This window comes from Oncorhynchus keta, chromosome 30 (genome assembly GCF_023373465.1).
Source record: "Oncorhynchus keta strain PuntledgeMale-10-30-2019 chromosome 30, Oket_V2, whole genome shotgun sequence".
In the NCBI taxonomy this organism is placed as follows: Eukaryota; Metazoa; Chordata; class Actinopteri; order Salmoniformes; family Salmonidae; genus Oncorhynchus; species Oncorhynchus keta.
The window spans coordinates 30,229,027-30,245,167 of record NC_068450.1 but is presented as its reverse complement, the minus strand read 5'-3'; the positions used below and the strand labels follow the sequence as shown (position 1 = coordinate 30,245,167).

At 46.1% G+C, this 16,141-nt stretch overlaps 1 protein-coding gene across 5 annotated transcripts; it reads right to left on the bottom strand.

Annotated features, from left to right (window-relative positions):
• Positions 1-1,552: 1,552 nt before the first annotated feature.
• LOC118363393 (zinc finger protein 500-like) lies at positions 1,553-14,369 on the bottom strand. Of its 5 annotated transcripts, none has more exons than XM_035744207.2 (7): positions 14,084-14,369; positions 13,393-13,834; positions 13,174-13,298; positions 12,849-12,993; positions 11,535-12,315; positions 9,037-9,107; positions 1,553-5,731 (listed from the first exon to the last, which is right to left on the bottom strand). In XM_035744207.2, the coding sequence occupies exons 2-7, from the start codon at positions 13,697-13,699 to the stop codon at positions 5,469-5,471; spliced, it is 1,692 nt and encodes a 563-aa protein (XP_035600100.1). In that variant the 5' UTR covers positions 13,700-13,834; positions 14,084-14,369; the 3' UTR covers positions 1,553-5,468. The 5 variants fall into 5 exon arrangements, with proteins under 5 accessions (XP_035600100.1, XP_035600105.1, XP_035600103.1 ...); XM_035744212.2 differs by having other exon boundaries at positions 1,553-5,556; XM_035744210.2 differs by having other exon boundaries at positions 1,553-4,041.
• Between the last annotated feature and the right edge of the window lie 1,772 nt (positions 14,370-16,141).

Here is a 16,141-nt window from a genome sequence, read left to right as displayed (position 1 = left end):
CTGATGTGGTTTCTCCTCCCCTGCATCTGCACTGATCTGTAAAGGCAGAGGAGGTGACAACAACATGGTGGGACTATGTCTGCCGGGCATTCACTTCCATCACTCCAGTTGGTTCACGTCAGTACAGATTAAGGAAACAAGACAAGGAGAGGAAGACATTTTAGACTATTGAGATGCAGCCATGGTGTCCCAAACTACAGGGAACATCCTCCCTCAGGGATAGACTGGTAAGGGGGGGTGGACGGATCAGAGGAAGAGCCAGTGAACAGACTGATGTTGTTGGAACCAGTCCAGACAGCACTGCCAAAGTTCAACCCTCAACTGAGACATAAACTGAGACATAAACCTCAAAATGAATCCCCGGTTTTAATAAACAAATAAAAGATATGGGATGATTTGATGATAAACTGTGTTTGTATGATTCACTGAGGATTCATTAGAATCTCAGATCACAAAAAGCATTATTCATAGACAGTCTACAGGTTGAATGTCCCTCGACAAATTAACTTCCTCACATAAAGCATACGCCATGATAATGGTTCAGCATTTGGTTTCCCAAATTATTTAAATAATCAACGCTTGATGAGTTTGGGAAAACAAGTGCTAGACTGTTATCATGGCGTGGCTGCAGTGGAGCAGGTTGAGAGCTTCAAGTTCCTTGGAGTCCAAGCACACCAAGACAGTCGTGAAGAGGATATGACAAAACCTATTCCCCCTCAGGAGACAGAAAAATATTTGGCATAGGTCCTCAGATCCTCAAAAGGTTATACAGCTGCACCATTGAGAGCATCCTGACTGGTTGCATCACAGCCTGGTATGGCAACTGCTCGGCCTCCGACCGCAAGGCACTGCTGAGAGTAGTGCAAATGGCCCAGTACATCACTGGGGCCGAGCTTCCTGCCATCCAGAACCTCTATAGCATGCAGCATCAGAGGAAGGTCCTAAAAATGGTCAAAGACTCCAGCCACTCTAGTCATAGACTGTTCTCTCTGCTACCACACCTAATCAAATGGCTACCCAGGCTATTTGCATTGCCCCCTCCCCCTCTTTTACACCTCTATTTTACACCGCTGCTACTCTCTTGTTATCATCTATTCATAGTCAATTACTCTACCTGTAAATATTACCTCAACGAACCAGTGCCACTGCACATTGACTCTGTACCAGTACAGAATCAATAGTCTCGCTATCGTTATTTTACTGCTGTTCTTTAATTACTTGTTACTTTTATTTCTTATTCTTATCCGTATTTAAAAAAAAAAATGCATTGTTGGTTAGGGGCTCTTAAGTAAGCATTTCACTGTATTCGGTGCATGTGACTAATACAATTTGATTTGATTTGAAACCCTGGTCGAGTAATATCTTTTATCTTGATCATCAAACAGTCGAATCAGAGAGCCTGATGCTGTGGGTGAAGTTCTAAGTGACCCAGTGCTCTTCCCTCATCCAATCCCCACTCTGCTCCACTCAGCCACAGAGTTGCCTAGCAACCCACAGAGCCACTCAGAATACACATGTAATGATGGGGCGGTGAGTCGAAGCAGGTGCAGGTGAAACGTTTTAATAAAACAACAAAACCAAGAACACGACACTAACATGAGGCAGTACACCGATACACAAGAACAATACCAACTGGTGAGTGAACCTGGGAGAGTGACACGTAAAGGGGAGGAAATGATGAAGGTAGTGGAGTCCAGGTGTGAATCATAATGATTCACAGGTGCGTGTAATGATGTATCCCAGGACCGGGTGGTTTGTACTCTGGCCATGTCTTACGCCAGAGGGGAGGCGCAGGAGCAGACGTGTCAACACAGGAACTTCAGAGCGCTAGGATAATGAATCCCCACTCTATCCCGGCATTCCTCTTCCCAACCGAAAGCACATTCACTGTAATTATATCTCCATCCATCTTTTTCACAAAGGGGAATATGCTACACACCAGTGCATGGTCTCACCTCCTCCATGCACACTGGGTTGATGTGGGTTATAGTTATAAATCACATAGATAAATCCACAGTTGTGTGAGGACAGTGTTAGAATGCTCTGGTATTTAGAATGCTGTACGATAAAAGATGGTTCTGAATCATGTCGTCAAAATCAATATTTCAACAAACACAAAATGGCTGACGAGACAGACGCCAGTGATGAACTGGTTTTTTAAATATATTTTTTGTATTTTTCCCCAATTCTGATCTTGTCTCGTCGCTGCAACTCCCCAACGGGCTTGGGAGAGTAGAAGGTTGAGTCATGCGTCCTCCTAAACATGACCCGCCAAACCACACTTCTGAACACCCACCCGCTTAAACCAGAAGCCAGCCGCACAAATGTGTCGGAAGAAACACTGTTCAACTGAGGTCAGCCTGCAGGCGCCTGGCCCGCCACAAGGAGTCGCTAGAGCGCGATGAGCCAAGTAAAGCCCCCCCGGTCAAACCCTCCCCTAAACCCGGATGACGCTGGGCCAAACCCTCCCCTAACCCGGACGACGCTGGGCCAAACCCTCCCCTAACCCGGACGACGCTGGGCCAAACCCTCCCCTAACCCGGACGACGCTGGGCCAAACCCTGCCCTAACCTGGACGACGCTGGGCCAAACCCTCCCCTAACCTGGACGACGCTGGGCCAATTTTTCATCGCCCGACCGGACTCCCGTTTGCGGTCAGTTGTAATCAGCCCGGATCGAACCCGGGTCTGTAGTGACGCCTCTAGCACTGCACTGCCTTAGACCGCTGTGCCAATTGGGAGGCCAGTGATGAACGTTTTAAACCAGAGTCCGCTAACACCGTTAGCACATGGAGTTCTTCAGTACAGTCTGGTAGATGAATAAACAGGCTTCCTTCAGCGACAGACAGCACTGTAATCCCCTGAAGGCAGGATTCAGTACAATCAGTAATGGCAACCTAAATGAAAACATGGTCCCTGGGGACCAGACAGTAGAGCAGATTACGAGCAGCCTTGGAAACAAACCTCTAACCCCCACTGTTGGCAGTCTGTCTCGCTCTCCGACACACACGGGATGTATGTACAGTACACATCTGAGGGGTGATAATTCCATAACCCCCTACAGAGTTATATTTTATTACATATTTTAGGGGGTTGGGGGGGGGGTAATTTTACTGTTAAGGTAGGGAGGGGTGGAAGGAAATTTTGGGCAGAGGAGAGGCAGCAGAATAGTGTTCTGGAGAATTTAACAAGTAGCCCGAGGCAGAGAAGACACCAAGTGAAACAACATATATAAAAACAGTCATAGTTGAATCAGAAATGGAGATGGGTAACAGGGTACATAGTCAGTCAGTTAGTGTAACTGCACAATACAGTACAAGGCCATTCCCACACACTGTTAATCGATGCCGAAAACCACCCCATTTAATGTAGGTCATGAAAGTGTCTGACAATATCTAGGTGACACAGCCACGGCATGTGCCTGCGTAACTGTTAATTTGTTTCCTTTCCCTAGGGGCAAAGCTCCTTATGTTTTCAGGGGCTGAAATGGGATTACATACACCACACCAAAATATACACACTAACAAAATACACTGGGTACAAAACATTGAATAAGCAGTAATATAACTTATGGGTGAAATTGTGAAGAGACATTGTATACACAGAGTGAACAAAACATTAAGGACACCTGCTCTTTCCATGACAGACTGACCAGGTGAAAGCTATGATCCCTTATTGATCTTACTTCAATCGGTGGAGATGAAGAGAAGGAAACAGGTTAGAAAATGATTTTTAAGCATTGAGACTATTGAGACATGGATTGTGTATGTGTGCCATTCAGAGGGTGAATGGTCAAGACAAAATATTTAAGGGCCTTTGAAAAGGGTATGGTAGTAGATACCAGGCGCACCGGCTTGAGTGTGTCAAGAACTGCAATGCTGCTGGATTTGTCACGCTCAACAGTTCACCGTGTGTATCAAGGATGGTCCTCCACCCAAAGGCCATCCAGTCAACTGTGGGAAGCATTGGAGTCAACATGGACCAGCACCCTGTGGAACACTGTTGATGCCTTGTAGTCCATGCCTGATGAATTGAGGCTGTTCTGAGGACAAAAGGGGGTGCAACTCAATATTAGGAAGATGTTCCTAATGTTTTATACACTCGATGTATATACATATCAAAATATATCAACGGCAAAGCCTCGATATGCACAGAGCAAAGCTATAACACCACTCTCTCTAGCCCCCACACAAACAAACATGAATGACAAGATCAACCTCCTCCTCAATACACACACAAAACCCAGTGACCTAACTCACACCCGGTGTATACCACTCTCTCTAGCCCCCACACAGTGCGTGCACACAGCGATTCCTCTCCCTCTGTGCTCTCTGAGAGGTGTTATTACATTAAAGCCCTGGGTCTGTAATGGAACAGTTCAACCCCACAGACCTTGGGGGAGGGGAGAGGTCAGAGAATGTAATGTTTCAATGTACAAATCATGGCCTCAGTAGCATGAGGAAATCGACCCACCCAGGAAGCTACTCCGTATTCAGGTGGGTGTGTGTATGTGTGTGAGTGAGAGAAATAGAGAGGGATAAAGAGACAGAAGACAAAGCGAGAGAGATACTAATCAAGAAAACCTGTTCACAGTATACATTTTAGTCATTTGCAGACACTTATCCAGAGTAACTTACAAATTATCGCATTAATCTTAAAATAGCTAGGTGGGACAACCACATATTACAGTCATAGTAAGTACATTTTCCTTTAAATCAGAAAAGTCAAAGCTCGTAAGGGGGGAAAAATCAAGTGCGAGTGTTAGCTCACGAATGGCATGGGGGGGTGGGGGGGAGGGGGGTGCTGTGGGACATGCATACGGAGCAGCAAGAGGAACAGTCCCTCACTACCTTCCGGCTACGTTCAAACCCTACACCCCAGCACTCCGTTTTGAAACCTCTGGTCTCTTGGGCCTCCCATCCCTACGGGAGGGCAGCTCTGCTCAGCCCAGTCCAAACTCTTCTCTGTCCTGGCACCCCAATGGTGGAACCATCTTGCCCGTAAGCTAGGACAGCAGAGTCCCTGGTGGTATTCCGAAAACATCTGAAACCCTACCTCTTCAAAGACTATGTTAAATAATCCCACAGCAGCCCCCCCTTCTCAACCCAACCCCCCCCACGTACTAGCGGTGACTTTGCTGATAGCTTCGTTGAGGAAAAATGTACCTACTATGACTGCGATATGTGGTCGTCCCACCTAACAATCTTAAGATAAACGCACTAAGTTGCTCTGGATAATGACTAAAATGTATTGGAATGTGCGGAGGAGCGAGGTGCTGGGTTTTATGGCACAAGCTGGGAGCCCAGCCAACAGAGAGTTGAAGTAGTCCCGATGGTGTGCCTGGATTAAAGACCTGCGCTGCTTCCTGTGTGAGGCAGGGACGTACTCTACAGATGTTGTAGAGCATGAACCTGCAGGAGCTAGTCACTGCTTTGATGTTTGCAGAGATCGACAAGGTGATGTCCAGGGTCACGCCAAGGTTGTTCGCACTCTGGGAGGGGGACACAGTGGAGTTGTCAATGGTGATGGTGAGGTCTTGGAGCAGGCAGGCCTTCCCCTGGAGAAAGAGCAATTATGTCTTGTCAAGGTTGAGCTTGAGGTGGTGGGCCAATGTCCAAGCTGAGATATCTGCCAGGCACGCAGAAATGTATGTGCAGAGACTGAGACGCCCAGCCCTGAGAGGCTGGAGAGGAGGATCTGATGGTTCACAGTGTCAAAGGCAGCAGATAGATCTAGGAGGATGAAACAGAGGAGAGAGAGTCAGCTTTGGCGGTGCTGAGAGCTTCCGTGACAAAGAGAAGAGCAGTATCGGTTGAGTGACCAGTCTGGTTTGGGTCAAGAAGATCATTCTGAGATAGTAAGAGAGTTGGTCAGAGACAGCGCGCTCAAGTGTTTTGGAAAGAAAAGAAAGGAATTTGTTTGTTTTGACGTCAGAGTAGTCAAGTGTTCATTTCTCGAGGAGGGGAGTGACTTGGCCATTTTGTAGTCAGAGGGGACACAGCCAGTGGTCAGGGAGTCGGGAGGCCAGACCTCACTAGTTGCAGGAATTAATCTGGAGGATTAAGGAGAAGGTGGAAAAAAGTTTCCTAGGGTTAGAGGCAGAAGCTTGAAATGTTAAGTGATAGAAGTTGCTTCAGCAGTGGATACAGAGGAAGAGAAGGAGGGAGTGAAAGAATAACTTCCAGAGGACCTTTCCATCATTTCCGGAGCCTCATTCTGTCAGCTCACAGAGAGACACAGTCAGGGAGCAGGAGGGGAGGGCCGAGACGGCCGGGAGGTAAGGGGACAGTGCAAATCAAAGGACGCAGAAAGGGAGGAGAGTAGGGTCGAAGAGGCAAAATCAGGAGACAGAAGGGAGGAGAGTAGGGTCGAAGAGGCAAAATCAGGAGACAGAAGGGAGGAGAGTAGGGTCGAAGAGGCAAAATCAGGAGACAGAAGGGAGGAGAGTAGGGTCGAAGAGGCAAAATCAGGAGACAGAAGGGAGGATGATTCAGCAGAAGGGAGATGATATGATAGAAGAGGAGAGTAGTGGGAGAGAGAGAGAGCGAAGATTGCGATGGCACATGACCATCTGGGTAGGGGCTGAGTGGGTAGGGTTGGAAAAAATGAACTAAGTAGTGATCAGAGACCTGGAGGGGGGTTGCAGTGAGATTAGTAGGAAAACATCCTCTAGTAGTGATGAGTTCAAGCATATTGCCTGTCTTGTGTGTAGGAGGGTACTGGGAAAGGGTGAGGTCAAGTGTATTATTTGTCTTGTGTGTGGGAGGGGATTGGGAAAGGATGAGGTCAAGTGTATTATTTGTCTTGTGTGTGGGAGGGGATTGGGAAAGGATGAGGTCAAGTGTATTGCCTGTCTTGTGTGTGGGAGGGGACTGGGAAAGGATTAGGTCAAGTGTATTGCCTGTCTTGTGTGTGGGAGGGTACTGGGAAAGGGTGAGGTCAAGTGTATTATTTGTCTTGTGTGTGGGAGGGGATTGGGAAAGGATGAGGTCAAGTGTATTGCCTGTCTTGTGTGTGGGAGGGTACTGGGAAAGGGTGAGGTCAAGTGTATTATTTGTCTTGTGTGTGGGAGGGGATTGGGAAAGGATGAGGTCAAGTGTATTACCTGTCTTACGTGTGGGAGGGGACTGGGAAAGGATGAGGTCAAGTGTATTACCTGTCTTGTGTGTGGGAGGGGATTGGGAAAGGGTGAGGTCAAGTGTATTGCCTGTCTTGTGTGTGGGAGGGGACTGGGAAAGGATGAGGTCAAGTGTATTACCTGTCTTGTGTGTGGGAGGGGATTGGGAAAGGATGAGGTCAAGTGTATTGCCTGTCTTGTGTGTGGGAGGGGACTGGGAAAGGATGAGGTCAAGTGTATTGCCTGTCTTGTGTGTGGGAGGGGACTGGGAAAGGGTGAGGTCAAGTGTATTACCTGTCTTGCGTGTGGGAGGGGACTGGGAAAGGATGAGGTCAAGAGTATTACCTGTCTTGTGTGGGAGGGGACTGGGAAAGGGTGAGGTCAAGTGTATTACCTGTCTTGCGTGTGGGAGGGGACTGGGAAAGGTTGAGGTCAAGTGTATTACCTGTCTTGCGTGTGGGAGGGGACTGGGAAAGGATGAGGTCAAGTGTATTGCCTGTCTTGTGTGTGGGAGGGGACTGGGAAAGGATGAGGTCAAGTGTATTGCCTGTCTTGTGTGTGGGAGGGGACTGGGAAAGGATGAGGTCAAGTGTATTGCCTGTCTTGTGTGTGGGAGGGGACTGGGAAAGGATGAGGTCAAGTGTATTGCCTGTCTTGTGTGTGGGAGGGGACTGGGAAAGGATGGGGTCAAGTGTATTACCTGTCTTGCGTGTGGGAAGGGACTGGGAAAGGATGAGGTCAAGTGTATTACCTGTCTTGCGTGTGGGAGGGGACTGGGAAAGGGTGAGGTCAAGTGTATTACCTGTCTTGTGTGTGGGAGGGGACTGGGAAAGGATGAGGTCAAGTGTATTACCTGTCTTGCGTGTGGGAGGGGACTGGGAAAGGATGAGGTCCAGTGTATTACCTGTCTTGTGTGTGGGAGGGGACTGGGAAAGGATGAGGTCAAGTGTATTACCTGTCTTGCGTGTGGGAAGGGACTGGGAAAGGATGAGGTCAAGTGTATTACCTGTCTTGTGTGTGGGAAGGGACTGGGAAAGGATGAGGTCAAGTGTATTACCTGTCTTGCGTGTGGGAAGGGACTGGGAAAGGGTGAGGTCAAAAGAGGCAAGGAGGGGAAAGAGAGAGTTGGAAAGAAATCAAGAGCAGCGAGCCATTGTCAGGAAATTAGCCTATCAAGGTGTCAAGCTCATTGAGGAACTCTTAGGACACCTGGTGGGCAATGACAGCAGGGAATTCAAATGAGGAGACAGGTGAGGAAGAAAGGAGAAAATCTCCAGTTAGGAGAAATTAGTAGCCCTGTGCCACAACGACCAGATGCTCTCAGACTATGAGAGAAAACGTAGTCAGATGAAGAGAGAGCAGCTGGAGAAGCAGTGTTCTCTGGGGAGAGGTGATCAATGTCTCTATCAGGACAACAAAGGGACTTAAGGGATGAACTCAGCATTCTTGATCGCAAATTGTCAGTTCCAATCGCTGCCAGAGACCAGGAATTCCACATGGGTTGTGTGCAGGGTTCACTAAATTAGAAGGGTTGCAGCCAAGGGGTGGGGAGCGTCTGTAAAGCCTACTGGGAGAGGAGCGTCTGTAAAGCCTACTGGGAGAGGAGCGTCTGTAAAGCCTACTGGGAGAGGAGCGTCTGTAAAGCCTACTGGGAGAGGAGCGTCTGTAAAGCCTACTGGGAGAGGAGCGTCTGTAAAGCCTACTGGGAGAGGAGCGTCTGTAAAGCCTACTGGGAGAGGAGCGTCTGTAAAGCCTACTGGGAGAGGAGCGTCTGTAAAGCCTACTGGGAGAGGAGCGTCTGTAAACCCTACTGGGAGAGGAGCGTCAGTAAAGCCTACTGGGAGAGGAGTGAACAGGTATAGAAAACACATACATAGTTGCCAAAGCTACAAAAAAATCTCAATTTGATCTGAAACTTACTAGGTAAGATACTCAAGTGAGAGAGTGGTGTGGAGCCTTCCTCGAACAGGTCGGCAGAAGTCTGACATAACCTGAGGGAACAGGGAATTCTCTCTGTTAAAGCAGAGAATGTGACTTGCAAAGCCAACAGGCCAATAATGCTTCACACACACTAGACGTAAAACGTGCTGACGAGGCCGACGTCTTCAACCAGCCTACTATACTGTCAGTGCATGTCTTCTATGCATTATAATGGAGAACACAGCAGTAAGACTGCTCTCTGGTGGCAATTAATGGTACTGCACGTACCCTCCAAAAAAGTACAGTACCTTCTAAAATCTTGTTCCTGCTTTTCCTTACCTTATGAACCAAAGAAAGCATATTCAGAAATAAGATACTGTATCATCATTGCAAGATCGACTGAATACACCTGGTTTTATTTTGGTTAATTACTTTATATGAACACTACACATGGAGGATGACTAACGACACAAAATAGGGAATGTTATGCTAATCGTATCATTCATAATCAATCAGTTTGCACGTTTGTCACTTTTGCTAACATACACAACCATGTAGAGTAAAGGGCAAAAGCACCGTCTCTCAGTATAAAAACACCACTAACAATATAACAACCCTTTAAATGATGCAACACTTAGAAATGCCTTCTCTTCCTCCCGCAGGGAGCGCTGCTTTCCTTTCTCGCTCTCACACCATTTCCTGTCTTCATCATTGTCTCTTGACAGGTGGAGTCATTCCTATGGGACATGAGTTTAAAATGCAGACAGATGTGCAGGTAGGCCTAATTCATAGAAGACAGCATGCTAAATACAGGGCATTCGGGAAGTATTCAGATCCCTTTCCTTTTCCCCACATTTTGTTACGTTACAGCCTTATTCTAAAACGGATTCAATTCATTGTTTTCCTCATTTGGAAAAGCACACATCTGTCTATATAAGGTCCCACAGTTGACAGTGTATGTCAGAGCAAAAACCAAGCCATGAGGTTGAAGTAATTGTCTGTAGAACTCCAAGACAGGATTGTGTCACGGCAGAGATCTGGGGGGGGGAGGGTACAAAAAAGTCTTCTGCATTGAAGGTCTCCAAGAACATAGTGGCCTCCATCATTCTTAAATGTAAAAATTATGGAACCACCAAGACTCTTCCTAGAGCTGGCCGCCTGGCCAAACTGAGCAAGAACCCGATGGTCACTCTGACAGAGCTCCAGAGTTCTTTTGTGGAGATGGTTGTCCTTCTGGAAGATTCTCCCATCTCTGCAACACTCCACCAATCAGGCCTTTATGGTAGAGCGGCCAGACATAAGTCCGTCCTGAGTAAAAAAGGCACAACATCCTGTTTGGAGTTTGCCAAAAGGCACCTAAAGGACTCTCAGACAATGAGAAACAAGATTCTTTGTTTAGCTGAAACCAAGATTGAACTTTTTGGCCAGAATGCCAAGCATCACGTCTGGAGGAAACCTTGCACCATCCCTACGGTGAAGCATGGTGGTGGCAGCATCATGCTGTGGGGATCTTTTTCAGCGGCAGGGATCAAGGGAAAGATGAACAGAGCAAAGTACAGAGAGATGCTTGATGAAAACCTGCTCCAAAGCACTCAGCCTCAAACTGGGATGAAGGTTCACCTTCCAACAGGACAACGACCCTAAGCACACAGCCAAGACAATGCAGTAGTGGCTTTGGGACGGGTCTCTGAATGTCCTAGCCAGAGCTCAGACTTCAACCCAATAGAACATCTCTAGAGATGCTCCCCATCCAACCTGACAGAGCTTGAGAGAATCTACAAAGAATTGGAAAAACTCTCCAAATACTGGTGTGTCAAGCTTGTAGTGTCATACCCAATAAGACCCGAAGCTGTAATCACTGCCAAAGGTGCTTAAACAATGTAATGAGTAAAGGGTCTGCATCCCACTGCTGGCTTGCTTCTGAAGCTAAGCGGCGTTGGTCCTGGTCGGTGCCTAGATGGGAGACCAGATGCTGCTGGAAGTGGTGTTGGAGGGACAGTAGGAGGCACTATTTCCTTTGCTCTAAAAAAATATCCCAATGCCCCAGGGTAGTGATTGGGGACATTGCCCTGTGTCGGGTGCCGTCTTTCGGATGGGATGTTGCACTTATTGTAAAAGTAGAGGTGTTAACCCCGGTGTCCTGGCTAAATTACCAATCTGGCCCTCATACCATCACAGTCACCTAATCATCCCCAGCTTACAATTGGCTCATTCATCCCCCCTCCTCTCCCCTGTAACTATTCCCCAAGGTTTACTTTTTTATACATATGCAAAATATTCTAAAAACCTGTTTTTTCTTATTCATTATGGGGTATTGAGTGTAGATTGAGAAAAATATAAATTTAATCAATTTTAGAATAAGGCTATAACATAATAAAATGTGGAAAAAGTCAAGGGGTCTGAATATTCTCCAAATGCACTGCAAGAACACTTATTTTCCATTTTAAAATGTTTTCTCCCATTAGCTCCTACTGAATGTGACCCTGTTGACCCTTTACCCAGTAGAGGGGAGAGTGTTGCCATCCTGGTCATACTCATCCTCATGGTATGGCAGGCCCTGGTGTACCCTCTGATAGTGCACCCTCAGGTTGCCCCTGTGGGCGAACCTCTTGCCACACTCCTGGCAGACAAAGGGTCTCTTCCCCAGGTGGACGTCTCGCTGGTGGGCCCGGAGGTTCCCGCTGCGGGCAAAACGCTTTCCACACTGGGTGCAGCCAAACGGCCTTTCCCCTGTGTGGACGCGGGTATGCACCGTGAGCTCTGACGGAGTCAGGAAGCTCTTGTCGCATACCAAGCAGGGGTACATCCTCACCCCTGTGTGGCGCAGCAGGTGCCTGCGCTGGTGGGATGGGTAGCTGAAGCTCTTGCCGCAGTACGGGCAAGTGTAGGGTCTCGCCCCGCCCAGTGTGTGTGCGTGACCTTGTGCGTGTTTCTGAGCATGTGCGTTGGGGTGTGGTCTGACTGGATCCTTGGCAGCCAATGACCAGCGGTTCTGATGAACTAGGCCCCTCCCTCTGTCGTCTCTTGGTCTCAGGCCTCTCTGGGATTGGTTGGTTTGGTCCTGTGACTGCCGGGGCTCTCTCTGCTCTAGTACCTGGTCTGGGCTCTGGTCCAGGAAACTTGGATCCTGAAGCTCTAGAGGAACCCCACTGGCCCAGGGGTCAAGCCCAGGAGACCTGTGGTCGGGTCTGGGAGAGAAATGTCCAACTCGGGGGCCATGGAAGAAGGAGGTGGAGCTCTGGCTCTGAAGAGGTCTAGGGTCTCCCTCCCAATGAGATACTACCAAGAGATAGGAACAACATCATGAAGGGGGCTCAAATATACTCATTCCAACAATTCCACAAGTATAAAATACAATAAAGAATGAAAAGACAAGGTTTATTTGCTCTAAAATCGCAGCGTATAGTTGCGATAGTTGTGGGCCAAAATGCTTGATTTTGCTTGCGGCAATTCTGACATTTTGGATGGCAATTTGCAATGATTTTGTCAGGAAAATTAGCTGACGGGGGTAAAAGTTTGTTGATGGTTTGATTGAACAATTGTATGCAGTAAAAGAGCAGTGACTGGTTAAGATTGAAAGCCCTCTTTTTGTACTGAGGTGATTGGACAGTTTTATGTGGTAATGTCAATATTCATTTTGGCTGTTTTATGCAATAATAGTGTGGTGATTGGAAAATTTGCAAGCCTTAGCATAATACGCAAGGAATTGTTGATTCACCCAAAAAAATAATCTATCGCAGAATCGCTAAATCCTGGAGGGACTGTAAAACACAAACATGTAGATTGATTGGTTAAGGATTACAATTCCTTACACTTTGCCTTGGTCCCTGTTGTGTCAGACAAGGGTTCCCCCAGCCTCTGACCCCCAGCAGAAGAGCTCCTCCCTGGCCCTTGGCCCTCCCCCTCCACAGGGGCAGGGTGGGGCTCCTCGAACTGTGGAAGAGGGCAATGTTTAAGCTAAAGGGAGAGAATAAAACATTAATGTGGGGGCCAGCGTCACAGCTGTGTTAACAGCCTTTGAATAAATTAACCATTGAAAACTCAAAGCAGCAGGACTATCTTTGTGACATAGAAGAAAACGGTAATTAAATAGAGAAAGACAGACATTCTTATTGTGTTAGAGAATGACTGACTGACCTCTTCTTTGATGGAGGACCCCTCCAGCTCAGTTCTCTCCTTTTTCATCCTGTGGGACTTCTTACATCCGCTGTCCTGGACCAGTGGAGGGGTCTCAGAGGCCGCATCCGAATCCCAGCTTGAACCTGAACAAACGGTGTAGGACAGACAACCAGACAGTAGTTTAGTTGTGTTTTCAACCAAAATGTTCCTAAGATCATTTTCATCATTTTTTTTTACCAGCTCTTGGTTCAGACTGCTGCCCCGGGCTGCCATCTCCTCCTGTTTTTCTCACTGGTCCTTCTACCACATCCAGTAGGCCCTCTCCTTCTTCCTCCTCCTCTCCTTCCTTCTTCAGCCTCCTCTCTGCCCGCTCCAGCCTCCCCCTCAGGCCTGTGATCTCCTCTCCTCTCTGTGTCAGCTCCTCCTGCTGCTCACACAGACTGCTCTCAAAGATTTTTGCGATCTCACACACCGCTGCCGCCAGCAGGGAGTCCATGACGGTGGCCAGCTGGGCGTGAAACGTGTTCCTTACAGACTCCAGCATTGTGGCGACTGTGGTGTCCTTACCCCCTGCTCTGGGGGCAACAGGGGTAGATAGGGTGGAGGGTTACACCGAGTCCCAAGGAGAGAAGCACTTCTTTGCTGTCAATCAGGTGGGGTGGTGAAGAGGAGGATGTCACTATGGTAGAAGATGATACAGTAATTTGTGTTAAGATGTGACCCTCTGACATACAGCAATGTTGGAGTCAACCTGGCTACATCTGTCTCCTATCCAGTCCACCAGTTATCTGGATCTGAGCCAGTCTGTGAAGCATAACTAGCTCCAAAGCCAAGTAGCCAACACCACACCCCTCCAGAATCACTGCTCGTTAGCTGGCTAAACCACTAATATCCAGTCTACATGCTGTTAACAACAGATGAGACTTACCTTAAAACAAACACTGAAGACTGTGAAGAGTGTAGCCAGGCAAATCAAGATAGCTAGACAGCTGAACAAGGGTAGCTCTGGATGGCAGACTCAGTTAACGTTATCTAGCTAGCTGGTTAACAAAGACGCAAGAAACCTGGAAGAGGAATTACTGTATGTAGCTACAGTACTTGTTTTATTGGTCGAGTCATTTGAAATTCGAGTAGATAACTCAAACTCTCAGATTTTGGGATTTTTCAATTGACTAAAATGGCTAGCGAAATCTATGGAAGCGAGCCATGTTGATTCTCCGTCTCGCGATAATGAGACGGGATTACGGGATTTGCAATTCCCTAGCCGTATAGATGGAGTGACCGCAAAAGGGAAATGAGTGAGATCTGAAGCTTTTTTATTTATTTTATTTTATTAACAACAAATCAATACAGGAAGTACATGTGGGAACACACGTATATATAAATAATATACAAAGGACAATTGGGCTAGGAGGTACAATATCATATTACACAAGGACCTTAAGGGACATACATATACTTACAATTCGAACAGCTTTCTTGTTAGTAGAGTATTTAATTATCTTTAAATATAATTACATTTATTTTTGTAAGGTAAGAAAATGTGGTGTTTTGATTGTAAATTTACATTTTTAAATATGAAATTTGGCCAAAAGAATAATGAAATGAATTACATAAAATTGTTTCAGCTTATTTCTATTTTAGGTAAAGAATTCAAGCAGTACATCTCTTCCACAATAGTGTAAAATCTTCATAAATGCATTCAATTATAAATCTACTGATGTCTTGCCACAGTTTCCTTACATGAATACAATGCCAAAAAAGATGCAACACCGTTTCTGGGTGGTCATTACAAAAGGTACAATTTGAGTTGATGTTTTCCTTAAAATTCTTCATATAGTCATTGGCAGGATAATATTTATATATATTTTTTAAAGGAAACTTCCTTAATTTTGTTCACAAGTAGGGATGTGTGTGGCAACATCCAAACTTTTTTCCAACAGATATTATCAATAAATCCATTCCAATAAGACATGACATAAGGTATAGATACAACATCCTGCTGAAACAAGGATCGTATCGCTCTGTTGTTGAATGGACCAAAAGAGAAACAAATCTTTCCTACTGATGAGTTAACAGGGTCAGCGGAAGGTAGGCTCTGAGGGTCAGGTCTTGACACGTTCCTGAATAATAGAGCAACACCTAAGGGAATGGCATCTAAAACAATTGCTAAATCTTTAGGTGTTACAGGGACCTTGTAAAGTGATTAGAATTCCTGATAACTAAGTAAAAAACACTGCATTTCCCAGTTGGCTCACCAATAGGATATTATTTCGGAACCAATATTCTAAAAGATAAGAGGTATTTTTATACAATATATCCCGATTATTCCATATATAATATCTGCGTGGAGAATCATTTATAAGCATAATTTAGGACCATGACAAGAAAACCTGCTGATGAAAAGCAGAACGTTTCACTGGACCTTTGTCAATATCATAATTGCAAACCAACATGAAGGCCACCAAAAGTAGAGAAGACATGATGAGGAATAAAATTCCCCATAGAAGTGAATCTTCTTAGGAATTGTTTTATCCAATTGATCTTAAAAGTATTATTTAAGGTAGTAAAGTCCAGAAAATTTAGTCCACCATACTCATACGTGTTCCTTACAACAGTTTTCCTGATGTAATGGGTAAGGTTTCTCCACAGAAAGTTGAAAAGCATCTGGTCTATCTCCTTGCTTATTTTACTGTCAGGATATAAAGATAGAGCACCATATGTTAGTCTAGAGAGCACCATATGTTAGTCTAGAGATACCTTCAGCCTGGGTTATTAGGACTCTTACTTTTAAACATAAGTCCCTCTGTAGCCATTGATTTAGCTGGGTTGTTTTAATATGGGGGTTACAATTTAGTAAGCCTCTAGACTTCTGATCCTTTGTAATGGTTATGCCTAAATATATAAGTTCTTCTTTTACTGGAATACCATAATGCGAAGGTGTCACACAATCTTTGACAGCCATGAGTTTACATTTATTAATGTT

What these genes read in the sequence shown, in the direction of transcription:
- LOC118363393 (XM_035744207.2), bottom strand. Translation starts at nt 13,699, where the DNA reads ATGCTGGAGTCTGTAAGGAACACGTTTCACGCCCAGCTGGCCACCGTC. An exon ending in GCAGTCTGAACCAAGAGCTG is followed by an intron (nt 13,299 to 13,392) that starts GTAAAAAAAAAT and finishes CCGTTTGTTCAG; the next exon opens with GTTCAAGCTGGGATTCGGAT. An exon ending in TCACTTGAGTATCTTACCTA is followed by an intron (nt 5,732 to 9,036) that starts GTAAGTTTCAGA and finishes TCATCCTCCTAG; the next exon opens with ATCTATCTGCTGCCTTTGAC.